At 56.1% G+C, this 15,743-nt stretch overlaps 1 protein-coding gene across 1 annotated transcript; it reads left to right on the forward strand.

Moving 5' to 3' along the window:
* Positions 1 to 339: 339 nt before the first annotated feature.
* Pwp1 (PWP1 homolog, endonuclein) lies at positions 340 to 14,217 on the forward strand. The gene is made up of 15 exons (XM_003462309.5): positions 340 to 500; positions 2,060 to 2,118; positions 2,223 to 2,407; positions 3,934 to 4,019; positions 4,113 to 4,209; positions 6,371 to 6,481; positions 7,215 to 7,345; positions 7,641 to 7,702; positions 9,041 to 9,137; positions 9,827 to 9,888; positions 10,806 to 10,917; positions 11,851 to 11,941; positions 12,023 to 12,144; positions 13,063 to 13,168; positions 13,891 to 14,217. The coding sequence occupies exons 1-15, from the start codon at positions 429 to 431 to the stop codon at positions 13,998 to 14,000; spliced, it is 1,503 nt and encodes a 500-aa protein (XP_003462357.1). The 5' UTR covers positions 340 to 428; the 3' UTR covers positions 14,001 to 14,217.
* Positions 14,218 to 15,743: the final 1,526 nt, after the last annotated feature.

The following is a 15,743-nucleotide window of genomic DNA, read 5'->3' on the forward strand; positions in this document are numbered from 1 at the left end:
CAGAATAAAATACAAAGGCCTGGGGATGCAGCTCGGCGCTAGGGCGCCTGCCTAACACGCGTTCCATCGCCAAAAAACGCAAGAAAATCTAAGGCCATGAAAGCGGCGAGGGCCGGCAACCTGACCAGCACTCCGCGAACCCCGAAGCTTCCATCACCACCGCATACTTCACCGCAGGCCCTAAAGGCCAGGGAGAGGGCACCATTCAGGAATCGAGAGCTGGGCAGCGCAGCCCACCGCCGGGCGCTCCTCGCCACGCGACTCCCGCCCCTTCCCCCGGCGCCAGCCAGTGACGTCAGGGGTGCGCCAGCGCAGCACGCTTCGCGCAGACTCCCCGCCGCGGCGCCTGCGAGTGACGTTGGTCGTGCGACCGCGCATTTCCTGCAGTGGCTCAGTCTACTGCCTGAGAGCTCCTGGAGCAGGGGACTATGAACCGCAGCCGCCAGGTGACGTGCGTGGCCTGGGTCCGCTGCGGCGTGGCCAAAGAGACGCCGGACAAGGTAAGGCTTACTGCGGGGAGTCTGCGCGCCGGGCCTCCCGGGTGACCTGGCCTGGTTCAGTCGCGACGGCGCTGCGGACCCCACGGCCTGGAAGGTCGGGTCCAACGGGGTGGGGTCCTCCCGCCGAGGCCGCCCGCAGCCCGGTTCCCGCCGGCCTCTCGGGCGTAGCTGGAAGAGCGCACTGCGTGGGAACCCGTTCCGCGGCGTGCTCCGCGTGTGCTGGCCCGGAGCGCGAGCTGTGGCCTGGGACACCGGTGTCGTGAGACTGCTGTCGAGGTGGGAGTTTCGGGTAGTAATCCAAGTGGAAATGAGATGTGACACGTTATGAAAGAAAAAGGAACCGGAACGAGTCCGTAGCACAGGTGGAGGTTGCTGTAGGGCTATTCATTTATTGCATGCGGAGTGCTTTCCGCAGGCCAGGGCCCGCCTCCACGTAGAATATATCGGTAGGAGTCAGTGGCACAGAAGTTGTGAAGGGGTCGGTTTAGAGGTAGTTGATGACTCACGGGAAAGGTGATAGGAACGGGGCGGCTTGGATGTGGAGATAGTGGGAGTGAGGGGCTAGAGTAGTCCCTATAGATGTAAACACAACGCCAGGGAAGTTTTCCTTACTGTTTCTGGTGTCTGGAAACAGAATAGGGACAGAAACTGACTTAAAACTTGTTGAAGTAGAAAACGGGTGAAGAGGGATTATTCAGACCAGAAATTGGACAAATAAGTATGTTTTAGTTTTAGCCTTTAATTTCCAGAGTAGCACCACAGTGGAGTGCAGCCCTGGAGAGGGTCTCAGGACCTGGAGGCTTTTGGTGATAGCTGAGTGGCTGCTCAGCTGAGCGATCATTGTAAGCACTGTGACCCTGGGCTACACACCGAGCTGTGTGCTTAGGCGACAGTGTCAGGCAGAACCTGTCCCCAGAGGGCTTACTGTTTTGCTGCACAGGGCATGTCTTAAAGGGACTGAAGCACTGCTTAGATGTGTTGGGGTGCTAGTTTTGAAGGGAGGTGAACTCAGTTGTATGGCAGTTGAAAAATGAAACTGCGTTGTTGATCAGTAGAGGGAAAAGTCTGGAGTGATGAGTTTAGAAATTATTTTAACCTGGAGAAGGAATGATCTTTGCAAGAATGTGAGCCCTAGGGGCTGGGAATTTAGCTCAGTGGCATAAGCGTCTGCCTTGTAAAGCAGGCAGTCGTGAGTTCGATCCCCGGTACCGATAAAAAGGAAAACGACAAAAAAAAAAAAAAAAAAAAAAACAGAATATGAACCCTGTGAGTGAATACTTGGCAGTGATAATAGAGGAAATAACAGAGGACTAGTGTAAGGGGGGTTTGTTAACTAGTGTAAGGGATGGATGCTACAGGGAAGCAAGGGACAGGTGTCCCAGGAGGAATTAGGGATGACAGACATGCTAAAAGCTCCACTTGCATTCAATTGAGAGAGCCACCTTGGTGTTTGATGATGTTTCTTGAAGTTCTACTTTACATTTGCTTGCAAAGCTGTTTAACTCAAAGATTTCCAGTGTTTCACTGACTACAGTGATGAAGTGTTGATTCTCTTATAGGTAGAGCTAAGTAAAGATGAAGTAAAGCGTCTCATTGCTGAAGCAAAGGAAAAGTTACAGTAAGTTAAGTCCTGCTGAAATGTGTGTCATATCGTGATGCGTGGTTTCCTCGATCCTGGAAGGTGCTGTGAGGGTGATTTCCTTTTTCTTTTTGTTCTCACAGAGATGATGGTGGCAGCGATGAGGAGGAGGCAGGCAGCCCTTCAGAAGACAGCATGCAGAGCGCCCGAACTCAGGCAAGACCACGGGAGCCCCTGGAGGATGGCGGCCCTGAGGATGACCGCACTCTGGATGCCGATGAGCTGGCTGAGTACGACCTCGACAGATACGATGACGATAACGACCCAGGTGACATGTACTCACTGTTGCTGGTCTGTAGTCACAGGCTCAGCGCGCTAAACCACATCCATGGGGTCCAGAGCTTTTCTCCGAGTTTCCTCAGGCTTGTGGTCTGGCATTTCGTTAAATTAGAGAAAAGCTAACCCCCTGCCATAAGACGGCAGGCTGAGATCGTAAGAAAAGGATGTGTGTCTGCAATGCACACTTGGGGATTGGTCATCTGTAACCCCCTGTGAATTCTCGTATGCAATCAGTGTACTCAGCGTACATTTTATTATACCTTTTCCTCAGTGGCATCCACATTCTTCAGGCTATGTGCGTGTGGAGACACGGCGTCTACAGATTAGGAAAAGAGAACCCCAGTTTCTAAGACAAAACGGGGACTTAGGTGGTATAGAAGAACCTTGGGGGAGGTAGCTGAGAAGGCACACCGGAACGGCACTGCTCTTCTGGGAAGTCCAGCGGGCTGGGGAAGGCTGGGCTTGTGCCCCTGAAGTCTTCTGTTGTGCTCCCTGGGTGGCACCCCAGATCCTGAGGGGCTCGGTGGCAGAAATTGTGCTTTGGTGGCTGGGCGGCGTCAGGGTGATGGTCCTCTAACTTCTGGCTCACAGTCAATTTGAATGCTTTTGTCTTGTTTTTTCTGTCACTGATCCTGTCCCCTTCCTGAGCTTGACCTCCCCAGGTGGGTGGGACAGGAATGCAGGGCCCAGGGCAGAACACTGTGCTGAGTGACCCAGGGGACAGTGTCAGAGGATACCATTTCTTCTCCTAGGAGCCTGATTTATGCAGGAATTCAATAACCAAATGTAAAACCTAGCAGTTTTATTAAATATGTAGTTTTATGTAAAGTTGTGTCTGAATGACAAAGTACATCTAAAATACAAATCTTATGGGAGTTGTAATGAAGCACTGAAATACACCTTTATCTTATAGAGGTTCAGACTGAAACACTGAGTAAAATAATATGCTTTCTGGGGTTTGCTTTGAAAAACTGCCGAGATAGGGGAAGACAGAGTATAGAAAAGAATTGTCTAAGCTAGGTGACGATGCCTGAAGTTCTTTACGCCCGCTCTTCTTCGTTTCATGGTAGAAAATTTCCATAGTACAAAGTGTTTTAGCAGTCAGGCATCTGTGGGTTGGTGGTAAACACCGTGGGATTGAAGAACCGGCCGTGGCGCTGGGGTCCCTTCTCTAAGAGCCTTCGGCCTCCTGAAAGGTATTCAGGACAATTCAGGGTATCTTCCACATCTTCCATTCCCTGAGCATCCTGCTACTCGGGGTCTGTCATATGCCATCCTTGTGGATGCGCTGTAAAAGAATTCCATCATCAAGGAAGCTGTGAGCCTACCGGAAATGCATTTTGGGGTGAAGGAAGAGTGGCTCGTGCTCCTGCCCTGTTTCCTTGCCCAGCTGTGGATGGTTCATAGTTACCTATAAAAAAGTAGCGGCTGGATTGCAGCCAAAGATGGATTTCTTAGGAAAATGGTTTTTGTCAAGAGGACCACTGCACTCACTTTGATGGTGAATTTGTACAGATGCAGAGACGCTGGGCGAATCTCTCTTGGGGCTTACAGTCTATGGCAGCAATGATCAAGATCCTTACGTTACCCTGAAAGACACGGTAAATACCCACATCGCTTTCTTACTCACGCTCCTGTTTGAAAGCCTGGCTGGATTTCTCCCCCTAACCGGTGACCTTTTGCCTACCCCACAGGAACAATATGAACGAGATGACTTCTTGATCAAGCCTAGTGACAATCTCATAGTTTGTGGCCGAGCTGAACAGGAGCAGTGCAATCTCGAGGTGCACAGTAAGTGAAACGTGTCCGTGCCTAAAGGTTCCTAGAGGACTGCAAAGGCTCTGTGTGGGTACCATCAGGGAGCCCCAGGTGCGCCCCCACGGCCCCTCCCGCGAGCTGGTCACACAGCTGAACTGTCTGCGGCTCTTGTCCTGGTCATTGTGCTGCGCGTATGTGACCGAGCTGTCACTCTGGCACCTGACCTTTTTTATGGCGACAAACAGGCCCCTGAGGACCTTTTAGAAACTTTTCTTTAAATGTATTTGCCGCTTTTTCAGTTTCCCTCTCCGCTTTGGAATCTGGGAAGTAAACCTGTATTAAAGAATGTAAGGAAAGTGTAACCCGAGACCCTGAGGCCGCCGTTTGTTCACCCGCTTTTTTGGGACACGTGTCATGTGGCTGAGATTATGCTGAGGAGACAGGTTTTTATCTTGCTGTTTTTCAGTTATTTTAGGTGTTTACTCTTGTGCTTTCCCCACAAGAATTCAGCCCAGAGAACCTGTGTTCTTTGTACCCAACAGATCTTGGTCATCTTTCCTAGCTCAGGAAATGTTCACCTCACAGCCAGCAGTGACTGCTCTGCAGAAGTCAGGAGGAGCCAGTTATTTGAAGTTTAGAATTAAGAATTTTTCTTTTTTACAGGTGTGAGGTGCTTAGCCCAGGGCCTCATGTGTGCAAGGAAACTGCCCACCACTGAACTGTGTTCCATTTCTTAGCCCGGATTTCTGAAACTTAAAAACCTTCAAGGTCACTTGTGGACAGCCTGCAGATTAGGCCCATTTAGGCTAAGACGTCATGGGCTGAGCGCGGAGGCGCACGCCTCTCGGCCCAGCACTCGGGAGGCTGAGGCACGGGGTCGCTGTGAGCTTGCGGCCGTGGTCTGCAGTGAGACCCCGTCTGAGAGAGGCTGTCTGGCAGACACCGTAGCGGGCAGTTGTTCTCTGTTAACTCTAATAGCTTCAGACAAGACATTTCCGTATTTTGGGTGAGAACCCAAATCATGTTGGCGATTCTAAGACCAGTTCTCATTTCACAGTATTAAAGCCTCATCACACTTGAGTTGTCGTCACTCATCGAGTTTAAGTCTGGCTTAGAACTCGGGACTGAGTAAAAAGTTAAGTGAAACAGCGGTCTGTCCCCTTCCTGCTGAGCTGGGTCATCATCAATCCCATTACTGTCTGGCTTCGAGAGAGACTTCACCCTGGCCGGCATGCGTAGCTCTAGCTTCACAGTGTTCGAGGCTATCGCTCTGATACAGTTAGAGCACGATTTAAATATCACCACCAGGTTTATGTATTGTGTGAGTCAGTGAATTACACGGAACAACGGCGGAGGGTTTTGCAGGACCACAGCTTAGTCCTGTGACTATGATTAAAGTCCCGTCGTGGATAGCAGTCTGCTAACCCTAGGGCCCACCCCAGAAGGAGATGCAAAGAGTAACCACAGTGTGGCCGATTTTATGACTCCCTGCCTTTGCAGTGAAGAGCAGGTTTGTGGAAGGTGAGGACGGAGTCTGGGGCGGGCTGTGTCAGTGCTAAGATTTCAGTCACTGAATGAAACACAGTTTGCTCCTTAACTTTGTAACTGCGAGTGTTAACTACCCAAGTCCCTTGAGTGTTGGATTCAGGAGGAGTGCCCCCATGAGTCTCACGTCCTGTTCATGTTGTTCTGAACTGTAGCCCAGGCTGGCCTTGAACTCGAAGCAATCCTCCTGCCTCAGTCTCCCCAGTGCTAGGACTACAGGCATGAGCCACCACACCCAGCTTGGCAAGCATTTAGATTTCTAAATATGAACTGATTTTCCCCAGTGGTTTTTGTTAATCAGTGATACCTTTAGGAGAGAGAATGGCAGTGTGGAGGAGACCTTTCTGTCTGTCTGTCTGCAGGAATGGGTGACGGGAAGCTGAGGCCCTTGCTGGGTGGCGTGTTGGGGGTATGGTCTGTCGGTGTCTGTGTTTTACCTGGCACGCCAGGTGCTGGGAATGGCAGACATGCAGAGACTGCCTGCAGTGGGACCGGCCTCGGTGTTCAGCATCAGCACGTGCCTCTTGCCTTAGCAGCGCCGTCCAGGATGACTTAACTCTGAACGCAGCAGAAGGGCCGATCCTCCTACCTCCGGGCTGTGCTCTCCGGTGCCTCTTCCTCTGGCTAAGTCTCTTCCCTCTCTTCCCAGTTTATAACCAAGAGGAGGACTCATTCTACGTGCACCACGACATCCTCCTGTCTGCGTATCCTCTGAGCGTGGAGTGGCTGAATTTTGATCCCAGCCCAGATGATTCCACTGGTAATGAGGAATTTCAGGCTGTTTGGTACTCTGCAGACTCCGTGCGTGTGTGTGTCCAGAGCTGTTGCTGCTGTGTGAGACGCTGCTGTCCCTTCTGAGGCTGCACTCACGCAGCTCTGGACACACCGCTGCTGCACTGTAGGGTCTGTGTCTCCCCAGCCCTCAGGTAAGCCAGGAGGGCGCTGTCCCCTGCGAGCCCCAGGACAGGCCCTGGGCACCTGGGACTCGGCACTGATAGTGCCCTGTAAAAGCCAGTGGTGGCAGGGGTGGTCTGCGGCCCCCAGCTGGGTTTAGTGGCGTGACCCATCTGAGAACGACATCAAGTACAGCTGAAACGAGAGGCTTGTCACACGCGGTGTTTGTATTACCTTTGGAGCCACATCTGCAGGACTAATGGCGGTCAGCCCTGCTAACGCTGACAGCTTCCGTCTTGTTTGCAAAGCTTCCACACGTTCATCACCTGACCTGGGCTTCCCCGAAAGCTCACAAGACAGAAGGCGGGGTGGGCGGGCGGCCAGTCCTGTCCCTATGTGTAGACAAGGACCTAGAGGCCAGTGGTGAGGCCCGTCCTGTTTACTGTCCTCAGCGCCCCCCACCCGACCCCCAAGGTGGGCCCTGCAGTGTGAGCGCAGGACACACTCAGGCAGCAGTGGAGTCTCTGTGTCTCATTAGAGGTTTTCTGCCTTTTTTTTTTTTTTTTTTTTAATTAACCAAAAGCTCTTTGCTTCTGCAGGAAATTATATTGCTGTGGGAAATATGACCCCTGTCATTGAAGTATGGGACCTTGATATCGTGGACTCTTTAGAGCCGGTTTTCACACTTGGGAATAAGCTTTCTAAAAAGAAGAAAAAGAAAGGAAAGAAGGTAAAGAAGTCAGCAAATAGTTGGACCCTGCAGGCAGCGGGCGGAAGAGCGTGCACTCGCCCGTAGCCTGCTGCGTGCCGAGTTCTCCGCGGCCTTTTAAGTGGTCAGGTTTGGGCACCCGGGCGGTGTAGGCACTGGCAGAATTAGCACACAATTAGGAACTCTGCTTTCCCCTCTGCGAAGGGGATTTGTCTAAGGGAACAGGAAGACGAGTTCGTTTCCCAGCCAGTTTGCACCATGGCAGTGATCTTCGAAGGTGGCAGTTTTCACTGTAATAATTGAACTGTTATTCCAGAGTTCCTCCTCCGAGGGGCACACAGACGCCGTCCTTGACCTCTCGTGGAATAAGCTCATCAGGTAAAAACGGCATACGGCTGGGTGAAAAGCCTGCAGCTGTGTGGTCTGGAAGCCTTGTGCTCACTCCTGGGGTCCCCTGTGCCGCTGTCCCCACAGCCTGCGTGCGGGGCGGGGTGCTGGAGGGGAGGAGCGCTGGCTCCCTCCTGGACGGTCTGCTCGCCTCCCTCTCCCAGCTCAGCCACGCGCTCTTTCTTCTCACTTAAACTCTGGTAAAATACAAAGTCGGGACCCGCACTGTCCACACTGAGAGGAGAGTGCACCGGCTCTGTGCATCCCCCCACGACTTCATCTTCCCAAAGGGGATCCGCCCCGAGCCCAGAAACCCCAGCCCTCACGGCCACCCCGTAAAGATGACCGCCGTCCCCGTTGCACCTGGGTGGCATCCAGGGCTCGTTCCTTGGGCTGTGCACAGCAGCGGGGTTCGGGGCCTCCCCGACTGGCCCTGCTGCGGTAACAGCCTCAGGGAGTGCACAGCACGCCTCGTCCAGGCCCTGCTTCCCGGGCTCCAGGTGGTCCTGTCCTGTCCTGTCCCGTTCTGTTTTCCTCCCCGCTGCACCATGCTCTGTCCCCACCTGCAGTGTACAGGGTCCCCAGCGCCTCAGCCCTCCCGCTGTTCCTTTTCCTCTTTCTTCTGATGGCCGCCCTGTCACACGGTGTGACCCCTCAGCGATGGAGGCATGGGCGGCCCCGTGTCCGCCCTCGTGCACCTTCCAAGGTGTGTCCTGTGTGAGGCTCGTGTGCCTTGGTGGTGCGGCCGTGGAGCTCGCGGTGCTGCAGACGCTGAAGTCCAGTCAGAAGTGTGGCCTGCCGTGCCCCCTTCCATGGGAGGCGTCTTTTCACAGACCCGCCGGCGCGTGCTGTCCGTTGGTAGCCATGGCCAGCTAGAGTTCCTTGAATGTGCTTGTGGTGCTGTAACCGCGGCTGAGCCAGAGGTCACTGCCCTGGCCTGTGTCGGGGAACAGAAGCACCAGGGCCCTTGAGGCCTTGGCACCCGTGGCCCTGACAGCTGTCCTCGTGCAGGGCCTGATGTCACGATCACACTGACCTTCGGTACATGTTGAAATCAGGAAGGATGAGCTCCCCGACTTTGCTCTTTTCGAGGATTCCTTTTGGCCCCGCTGGCCCTTCCCTGGGACCTGGACAATCAGTTTGTCCCTTTAAGCAGCATCGGGGGCTCTGAGTGGCTCGGCCCACGATGGATGCCGTGCTTCTGTCTTGCAGTGCGACACGGTGTGAGCTTGTGCTGTGTAAGCTGGTGTCTCCAGCTCCCTCCCAGGAGTTATCCCCCTGCTGCTGTCCAGGAGTCCTGTACCCCTGACCTGTCTCTCCCCTGCTCAGGAACGTGCTGGCGAGCGCATCGGCGGACAGCACCGTCATTTTGTGGGACATGGCCCTGGGGAAGGCTGCGGCCAGCCTCGCCGTGCACACAGACAAGGTACGTGAGTCTGAAACAGCTGCTGGACAGAGGTTGGTAAAGGGAGCCCCAGAAGTTTACCTAGAGCACTTTGTTGTTTACACGGTGCTTTCATAGCTGGGCGGGACAGCTCTTCCCTATACTACCAGCACCCTGGGAGGCTGAGGCAGGGGACTGCGAGTTTGAGTCCAGCCCGGCAGTGTGGGGATCAGGGAGACCCTGTGTCGAGGGGCAGGGTGAGCAGCGGTGTGAGGGTTCTGTCTGCCCCTCTGTCTCCGGGTGGCGCGGTCACCTGCCGGCTCTCCGGATCTTCCCAGAGCCCGAGCTGCGGGCACCGAGCTCACCTCCGCGGCACGGAGCAGGTGCGGGCGGCGCGCAGTGCCAGGGCTCCCCCGTGAGAGGGACATGGAGTCCTCAGCTTGCTGGGAGCTGGGCGCTGCCCTGGACGGTGGATATTATCTGGCAGTACGTCATGCCTTTCTGAATATGCCGTGCGTTGGTTCCAGTTTTCAGTCCTGGGGACTGAAGCTGAGGCCTTCCCCCGCGTCTTTTGTCTCATTCACAGACAGGGTCTCTCCGAGTGGCCTAGGCTGCACTCAAGTTTGCAAGCCTCCCTCAGTGCCGTCATCGTGACTTTCTGCTGTCCTGCGTCCTCAGTGACGTGTGTCCTGGCAGACAGTGCTGATCGGGGCGTGTCTCTCCCTCCTCAGGTGCAGACTCTGCAGTTCCACCCATTCGAAGCCCAGACCCTCATCTCGGGATCTTACGATAAGTAAGAAGGTGGTCGTGGCCGTCCCACTGGGCCCACTCAGCCAGGGCCGCCTGGCCCCGATCGGGCGGGGCTGGGGTGTGCACCGCCCGCTCTCCTCTGCCTGTGGCCCCCTTCAGCCCGGAGGGGAGGCAGTGTCCTACCCGGGCCCGGGACGCGACTTCCCTTCTCTTTCTTTTCCTGGTAGAGGCAAGGGTCCAAGCTGCCGGCAGCTTCTTTGCCTTTGAAGATGAGTGCGTTAGCCTGGTTGTGAGACAGACTGTCCCACCTCGAGGGGCTTCGGGCACTGAGCGGGTTTCCTGTGCTGTGCAGCCGGGTCCTCCCAGCAGCCGTGCCCAGGCTGGCCCTTCCAGCCATGCAGGCAGATGTGGCTCTGTTCCCGGTGTGCCTGCCACCCGGTGCCTCCAAAGGGCAGAGTGCCCCGGACGTGGTGAGCAGAGGCGCCATGGCCCTGAGGCCCAGGGCTGAGAGCTGGCACACACGGTGGCCAGGCTGTGCTCTCCCAACAGTCTCCCACCCCTGCAGAGGCCACCCAGGCTCCCAGGCCCCCAGGCCCTGTGTGCCTGTCTACGCTGGGCCCGCCCGCGGGAGGAGACAGGAGCCGGCCGCACCCAGGCTTGAGGCTCCCTCGCCCTCTTAGAGTGGCAGTGCCCTGCTCTGGCAGCACTGGTGCCCAGGCGTGAGTCCTATGGCCCTGAGCCACGAGGGAGAAGAACGAAGAATGGCCTGGGCTCCTCCGCGGGAGGTCAGGGCCCGCAGTGCCTTCAGGCCACAGCATCAGTGTCACCAATCGGGAAGTTGGCTGTTTTCCCGACTGTATTTTAGGACTTTAAAACAGGCTTTGAGTAACTGAATTGTGACCTCGTTACCTGTGGGATGCGGGGCACTGGTCCCCAGCCCTCACGTGCCCACGTGTCCAGGTCGGTGGCGCTGTACGACTGCCGGAGTCCAGACGAGACCCATCGCGTGTGGCGCTTCAGCGGGCAGATAGAGCGGGTGACCTGGAATCCCTTCGCCCCCTGTCACTTTCTGGTGAGGACTGTGCCCTGCTGTCTGCCCTTCAGGCTTTCCTGCATGAGGCTCGTTCCGAGTGTCTGGAGTGCTTAGCTGAAAGCAAGACAGCGGCTCAGCCACAGAGCCCTGGTGGCTTCGTGACTGACGGCAGACTGCCCGCGGTGCCCTTGTGACACTGAGCTCGGCTGCTGTCCCGTTTGTCACTCAGTGGTCTGGGCAGTCCAGAGGACTGGCTCCCTTGATCCAGAGCTTTTTGAACCTGTGTAGCATGTAGCGAGGTCTCCACTTGGAAGAAAGCTAGGAGCTCTTTGTCCACACCTGTGGACCTGCTGGGTGACCATTCCCCCAGGGAGCATGGAGGCCCCACGGACGTCCCATCCCAGGCGGGTAACGTGCCACCCCGTGCGGGGCAGAGCCATCTGTGTGGTGCCCACAGAGCCTTTCCTCATGACGCAGGTGGCCCTGGGAGTCCTCGGTCTCGCCCTGCTCCCTGGGCACAGGAAGTGGCTGGTGGGTGCTGCTGAGCCAGGCGCACAGCCACCAAGTGGAGGTTCAGTGCTGCAGGGGCCATGCTGTCCTCTGGCTCTCCAGGATCAGACCATGTTGTATTCACTAACAAGCTGCCACAGATGCGTGCGGAGGGAGGGAGTGACCAGACAGTCCCCTTCTCCATTGGTCTGTGGCCCAGTCCCAACAGAACTGCCTCTGTTGTCCCTTCTTTCACCTCCCTGTCCTGCTTCTGGGCCAGTCAACAACCCGTCCCACCCCGCTCACCATGGCGTCGCCCTCCCAGCCTGCGGCCCAGTAGGCATGGTGGCAGAGCTGGCCCAGCTAACCACCCTTTGGCCTGGCCAGATGTGGTTGCTGGCATCGGAGTCTCAAGCAGCTGGTCCCCTGTGTACAGCTGTGACACCACTGTCCCCACAGTGACCTTGCCTCTTACTCTTCCAGGCCAGCACCGATGATGGCTTCGTGTACGATCTTGATGCGAGGTCAGATAAACCAGTATTCACACTCAACGCACACAATGACGAGATCTCTGGTGAGTGCAAGCGCGGTGTCCCCCCATGGCAGCCCCAGATGTGGGTGCGCCGTGGTGAGTCTGAGCCATGTGCCTCCCCAGGGCTCGAGCTGAGCAGTCAGATCAAGGGCTGCCTGGTGACGGCATCAGCAGACAAGTACGTGAAGATCTGGGACATCCTGGGCGACAGGCCAAGTCTGGTCCACTCCAGGGACATGAAGATGGTGAGGGCCCCGCGCGTCTCTGTGTTGCGTGTGACCCCGAGAATCGCTGCTGTGGGTGTCGAAGTCAGTTAATTCTGGGCTCCTTCAGGGTGGTGGGATGCTTGTTTCAGAGCCCATGGTGGACAGTCCCTTGGTGAGATCACAAAGGCTGGGGAGGACACAAGGGCCACATTTTTTGCCCACAGCAGGACCTCTTGGGCCCAGGGAAGCCAGAGCCACTGGAGTCCGTGTGATTATCTGTTGTGACCTCACCGCATACTGGTTCCCGCTGTACTGAGGTTGAGTCCAGTGTATGAGCTAGCAGGTTCTTTCAACAATCTGGGCACACGCCGTACAGAGCGCCGTGCGACTTAAGAGTGCAGCTGGAGCAGCACGCAGCTGTTAAGGCTGCATGTGCTTATCCAGCTGTGGGAAGGCTGGCTGTCGATGTCATCTTTCTGGTACTTTCCCGTGCTTATATTTAAACCACAGAACACACACAGTGGTCACCTGAGACTTGCGTACATTTTCCTGTTCGTGCTTTGTAACGTGTGTCCACCCAGTCAGTAACAAAAACATTAAGTGTTAAGTGACCCAGGCGATGGGGGCGTGGCCAGGGGAAAGCCTTGCCTGGCACAAGTGGGCCCTGGGGTTGGATCCTCAGCAGTGTCACACTGTAGTAATGACCTGTGCTGTCGCTGTCACTGGAGGAGTTGAGCTGCGGTGTCTGGACACTCCGCAGAGATTTCTAAGGAAATGGTGATGACAGTGGAGGCCTGAGTGCTCAGATCGTCTGCGCATCTGGGCACAGCTGTGTCACTCACCCCATCCCCATAGCCTGCAGACCCGCGGCACTTCGGCTTTGTGTAACCACCCAGACCCGAAGTTCCTGGGGGCCAGCTCGGGTCCACAGCACTCACTGGCCTGTCCTCTCCCCAGGGTGTCCTCTTCTGCGCCTCGTGCTGCCCTGATCTGCCATTTGTCTATGCCTTTGGGGGTCAGAAGGAAGGCCTGCGCGTCTGGGACATTAGCACCGTGTCTTCAGGTGAGCCCTGGCTGCCTGCATGTGGTGTGACTGCGGGATGGGGGGCAGTGAACAGGGCAGGGCAGCGCAGGTCGCCCCGCAGTGGGCACCAGGCCTGAGAAACGCGCATGCTGCACACGTCGGGCCGGGTGCAGGTGGTTTCCACAGTGTCCTAGGACCGACAGTCGGTAGGGAAGCTGGCCATGGCGGGTCTCCCCTCCCAGCAACCGCGCGAATCCAGCCCGAGAGGCCCAGGCCTGTCTCCAGGAGCTGGCTCGGACACCAAGAGCCACCTGCAGCGGCACACGGGCCACAGGCTCGCCCAGCTGCGTACATGTTTGAGCAAGTCTGGTGTCCCCCACACGGAAAATGTCCCTGCCGTGACTCTGGATTCTGCCCCCTGCAGAAGGGTCCCAAGGCTTCCCTCTGGGCGGTTCGGATTTTACCTCGAGTGGGAAGGACCCCAAATCCAGAAGGTTGTGTGCTGGTTACCATACCCGGCCGGACAAAGGGAACAAAGCAGAGTAAGGAGAGGACAGGTCCAGTGCTTCCATTGGGGACATCTGTGACCAAGGCAGGCTAGATAAACCCAGGACAAGCCCAGGCAGACAGCAAACAAAACAGGTCATTAAAACCCACTTCACACAGCACGGTCACTCAGGTCTCCAAGCAGCCTGCTTTCCCGCTCATGAAGTGTTAGACATGCTGTCATGAACTCCCCTGACGATTTCTTCCCTGTTCAGTAAACGAAGCCTTCGGAAGACGAGAGAGGCTCGTTCTCGGCAGTGCCAGAGGCTCGGCTGTCAGCGGCCCTTTCAGGGACAGGAGCACGGAGACCCCGATGGAGTCCTAGTGGTGGCACGCCACTGCCCGTGTGTCCCTGGCCGGGGGCTGTGCACAGCTGCAGCTGTGGGAGGGGTGACAGCGGTGACAGCAGCTCTTTGATCCTCCCTGGCTGCCTCCATCTACCACTGGACAGCAACGCGTGGGGCTTCATGCCTGCCTCGAGTGGGTGCTATGTTGTGTCCTTGTATTTTCAACGATAATTTAAAAATTGTTTTTAAACTGTTGAGTTCTTACCGTACTGTTGCACTAAATCTAGGTTTGTAAAGTAGGTAGTAACCTAGAGGGAACATCCTTGTCTTCATTTCAAACAGTTCATTATGTTGCCCAGGCTGGCCTCAAACTCCTGGGCTCAAGTAGTCCTCCTGCCTCAGCCTCCTGCATACTTGGGATCCCGAGTGCGTGCCACCACACAGGCTTAGAATTTTTTTTTTGTCTTTTTCCTTTTTTTTTATTGGTACTGGGGATCGAACTCACGACTGTCTGCTTGTAAGGCAGGCACTTATGCTGCTGAGCTAAATCCCCAGCCCCAACGCATTAGAATTTTAAGAAGAGAAAATCCTGTGATCTTAATGCGTAAAATGATGCCCAGATATGTGTTTCCCGACGGTTCTCACATGAATGCTCGTGATTCTGAGTGCGCACACTCTGGTGAATACAATCTCACAGGGCCAAACGGTGCCCAGCACTGCCAGCGGGAGCCGGCACACTTGTGCTCAGACCCGGGTGCCGGGTGCAGTGCGCCAGGGAGGTGGGGATGAGAAGGCCTTTGCCCTCCATCCAGCAGCTCGCCTGACTGCGGAGTGGCTTCCTATGGCACAGGCACGTTAGCAGGAGGCTGGAAGACGCCGTTCAGGTCAGACAGGCGGCATAAAGGGCTTGGGGCTGGGCTCACCATGGGCAGCACACCAAAGCCTGGAGCAAACGCAAATGCTTGCTCTTTGCTTCAGTTTGGGGTGGGATCAGACGCTGAAGTAGGCTCTGGCTCGGGGTCCCCAGGCCCAGGCCTCGGACTGGCACTCTAAGAGCCGCGCTGCACAGCGAGAGGTGCCGGGGGGCAGCCTCATTTGGGTGGGCAGCTGCTCCCTGCAGAGCTTCCATCCCGAGCACCAGCTCCTGTCGGCCCGGCAGGGTTAGGGTATCAGATTCTCAAGGGTGTGCACACCCCGAGAATCCAGTGTAATAAGGGAAATAAAGTGCACAATAAATATAACGCTGTAGCCACCCCCAAACACACCACCACTCCCCACTACCACGTCCCTGGAAAAACTGTCACAGACACAAAGCTCGAGAACCAGTGTCCTGGATGACTCAGAAGTCACGGGTGGAAACCAGTAATGGCGGTGAGTGTAATGGGGTCTGCCGCAAGGTGGTGCCCGGCGTACCTGCACTGCAGACCGGACCAGGGCCAGCGCTGCACTGCGAGTCCAGAGAGCTGCAGGGGGGTGCGTCCCGTCCGGGCTCCTTAACATCGCCCCGCTCCCGAATCTGAGCACCAAGGTGGGCAGCCACAGAGCGAGCTCCCCAGGAACTCACAGGCAGAGTCCCCAGCCACTGGCAGACTGGATGCCACCAACCTGGAGACCCAGAGACACACAGGTGGCTCGGCAGAGGCAGAACAGTGACAGTGACATGGACGGAGAATGGGGACAGGAACCACGAGATAGTCCCAATAGGTCCAGGAAAGGCCTTAGAGGAAACAGCCTCCCTTCAGGATGAAAGCCCCGAACCTGCTGGGTGTGGGAGGCTCATC

The sequence above is a fragment of the Cavia porcellus genome, unplaced genomic scaffold, assembly GCF_034190915.1.
Source record: "Cavia porcellus strain 051 isolate PalLab524CR breed Dunkin Hartley unplaced genomic scaffold, mCavPor4.1 scaffold_8, whole genome shotgun sequence".
In the NCBI taxonomy this organism is placed as follows: Eukaryota; Metazoa; Chordata; class Mammalia; order Rodentia; family Caviidae; genus Cavia; species Cavia porcellus.

What these genes read in the sequence shown, in the direction of transcription:
- Pwp1 (XM_003462309.5), top strand. Translation starts at nt 429, where the DNA reads ATGAACCGCAGCCGCCAGGTGACGTGCGTGGCCTGGGTCCGCTGCGGC. An exon ending in CGATGACGATAACGACCCAG is followed by an intron (nt 2,408 to 3,933) that starts GTGACATGTACT and finishes GAATTTGTACAG; the next exon opens with ATGCAGAGACGCTGGGCGAA. An exon ending in GTGCAATCTCGAGGTGCACA is followed by an intron (nt 4,210 to 6,370) that starts GTAAGTGAAACG and finishes CTCTCTTCCCAG; the next exon opens with TTTATAACCAAGAGGAGGAC.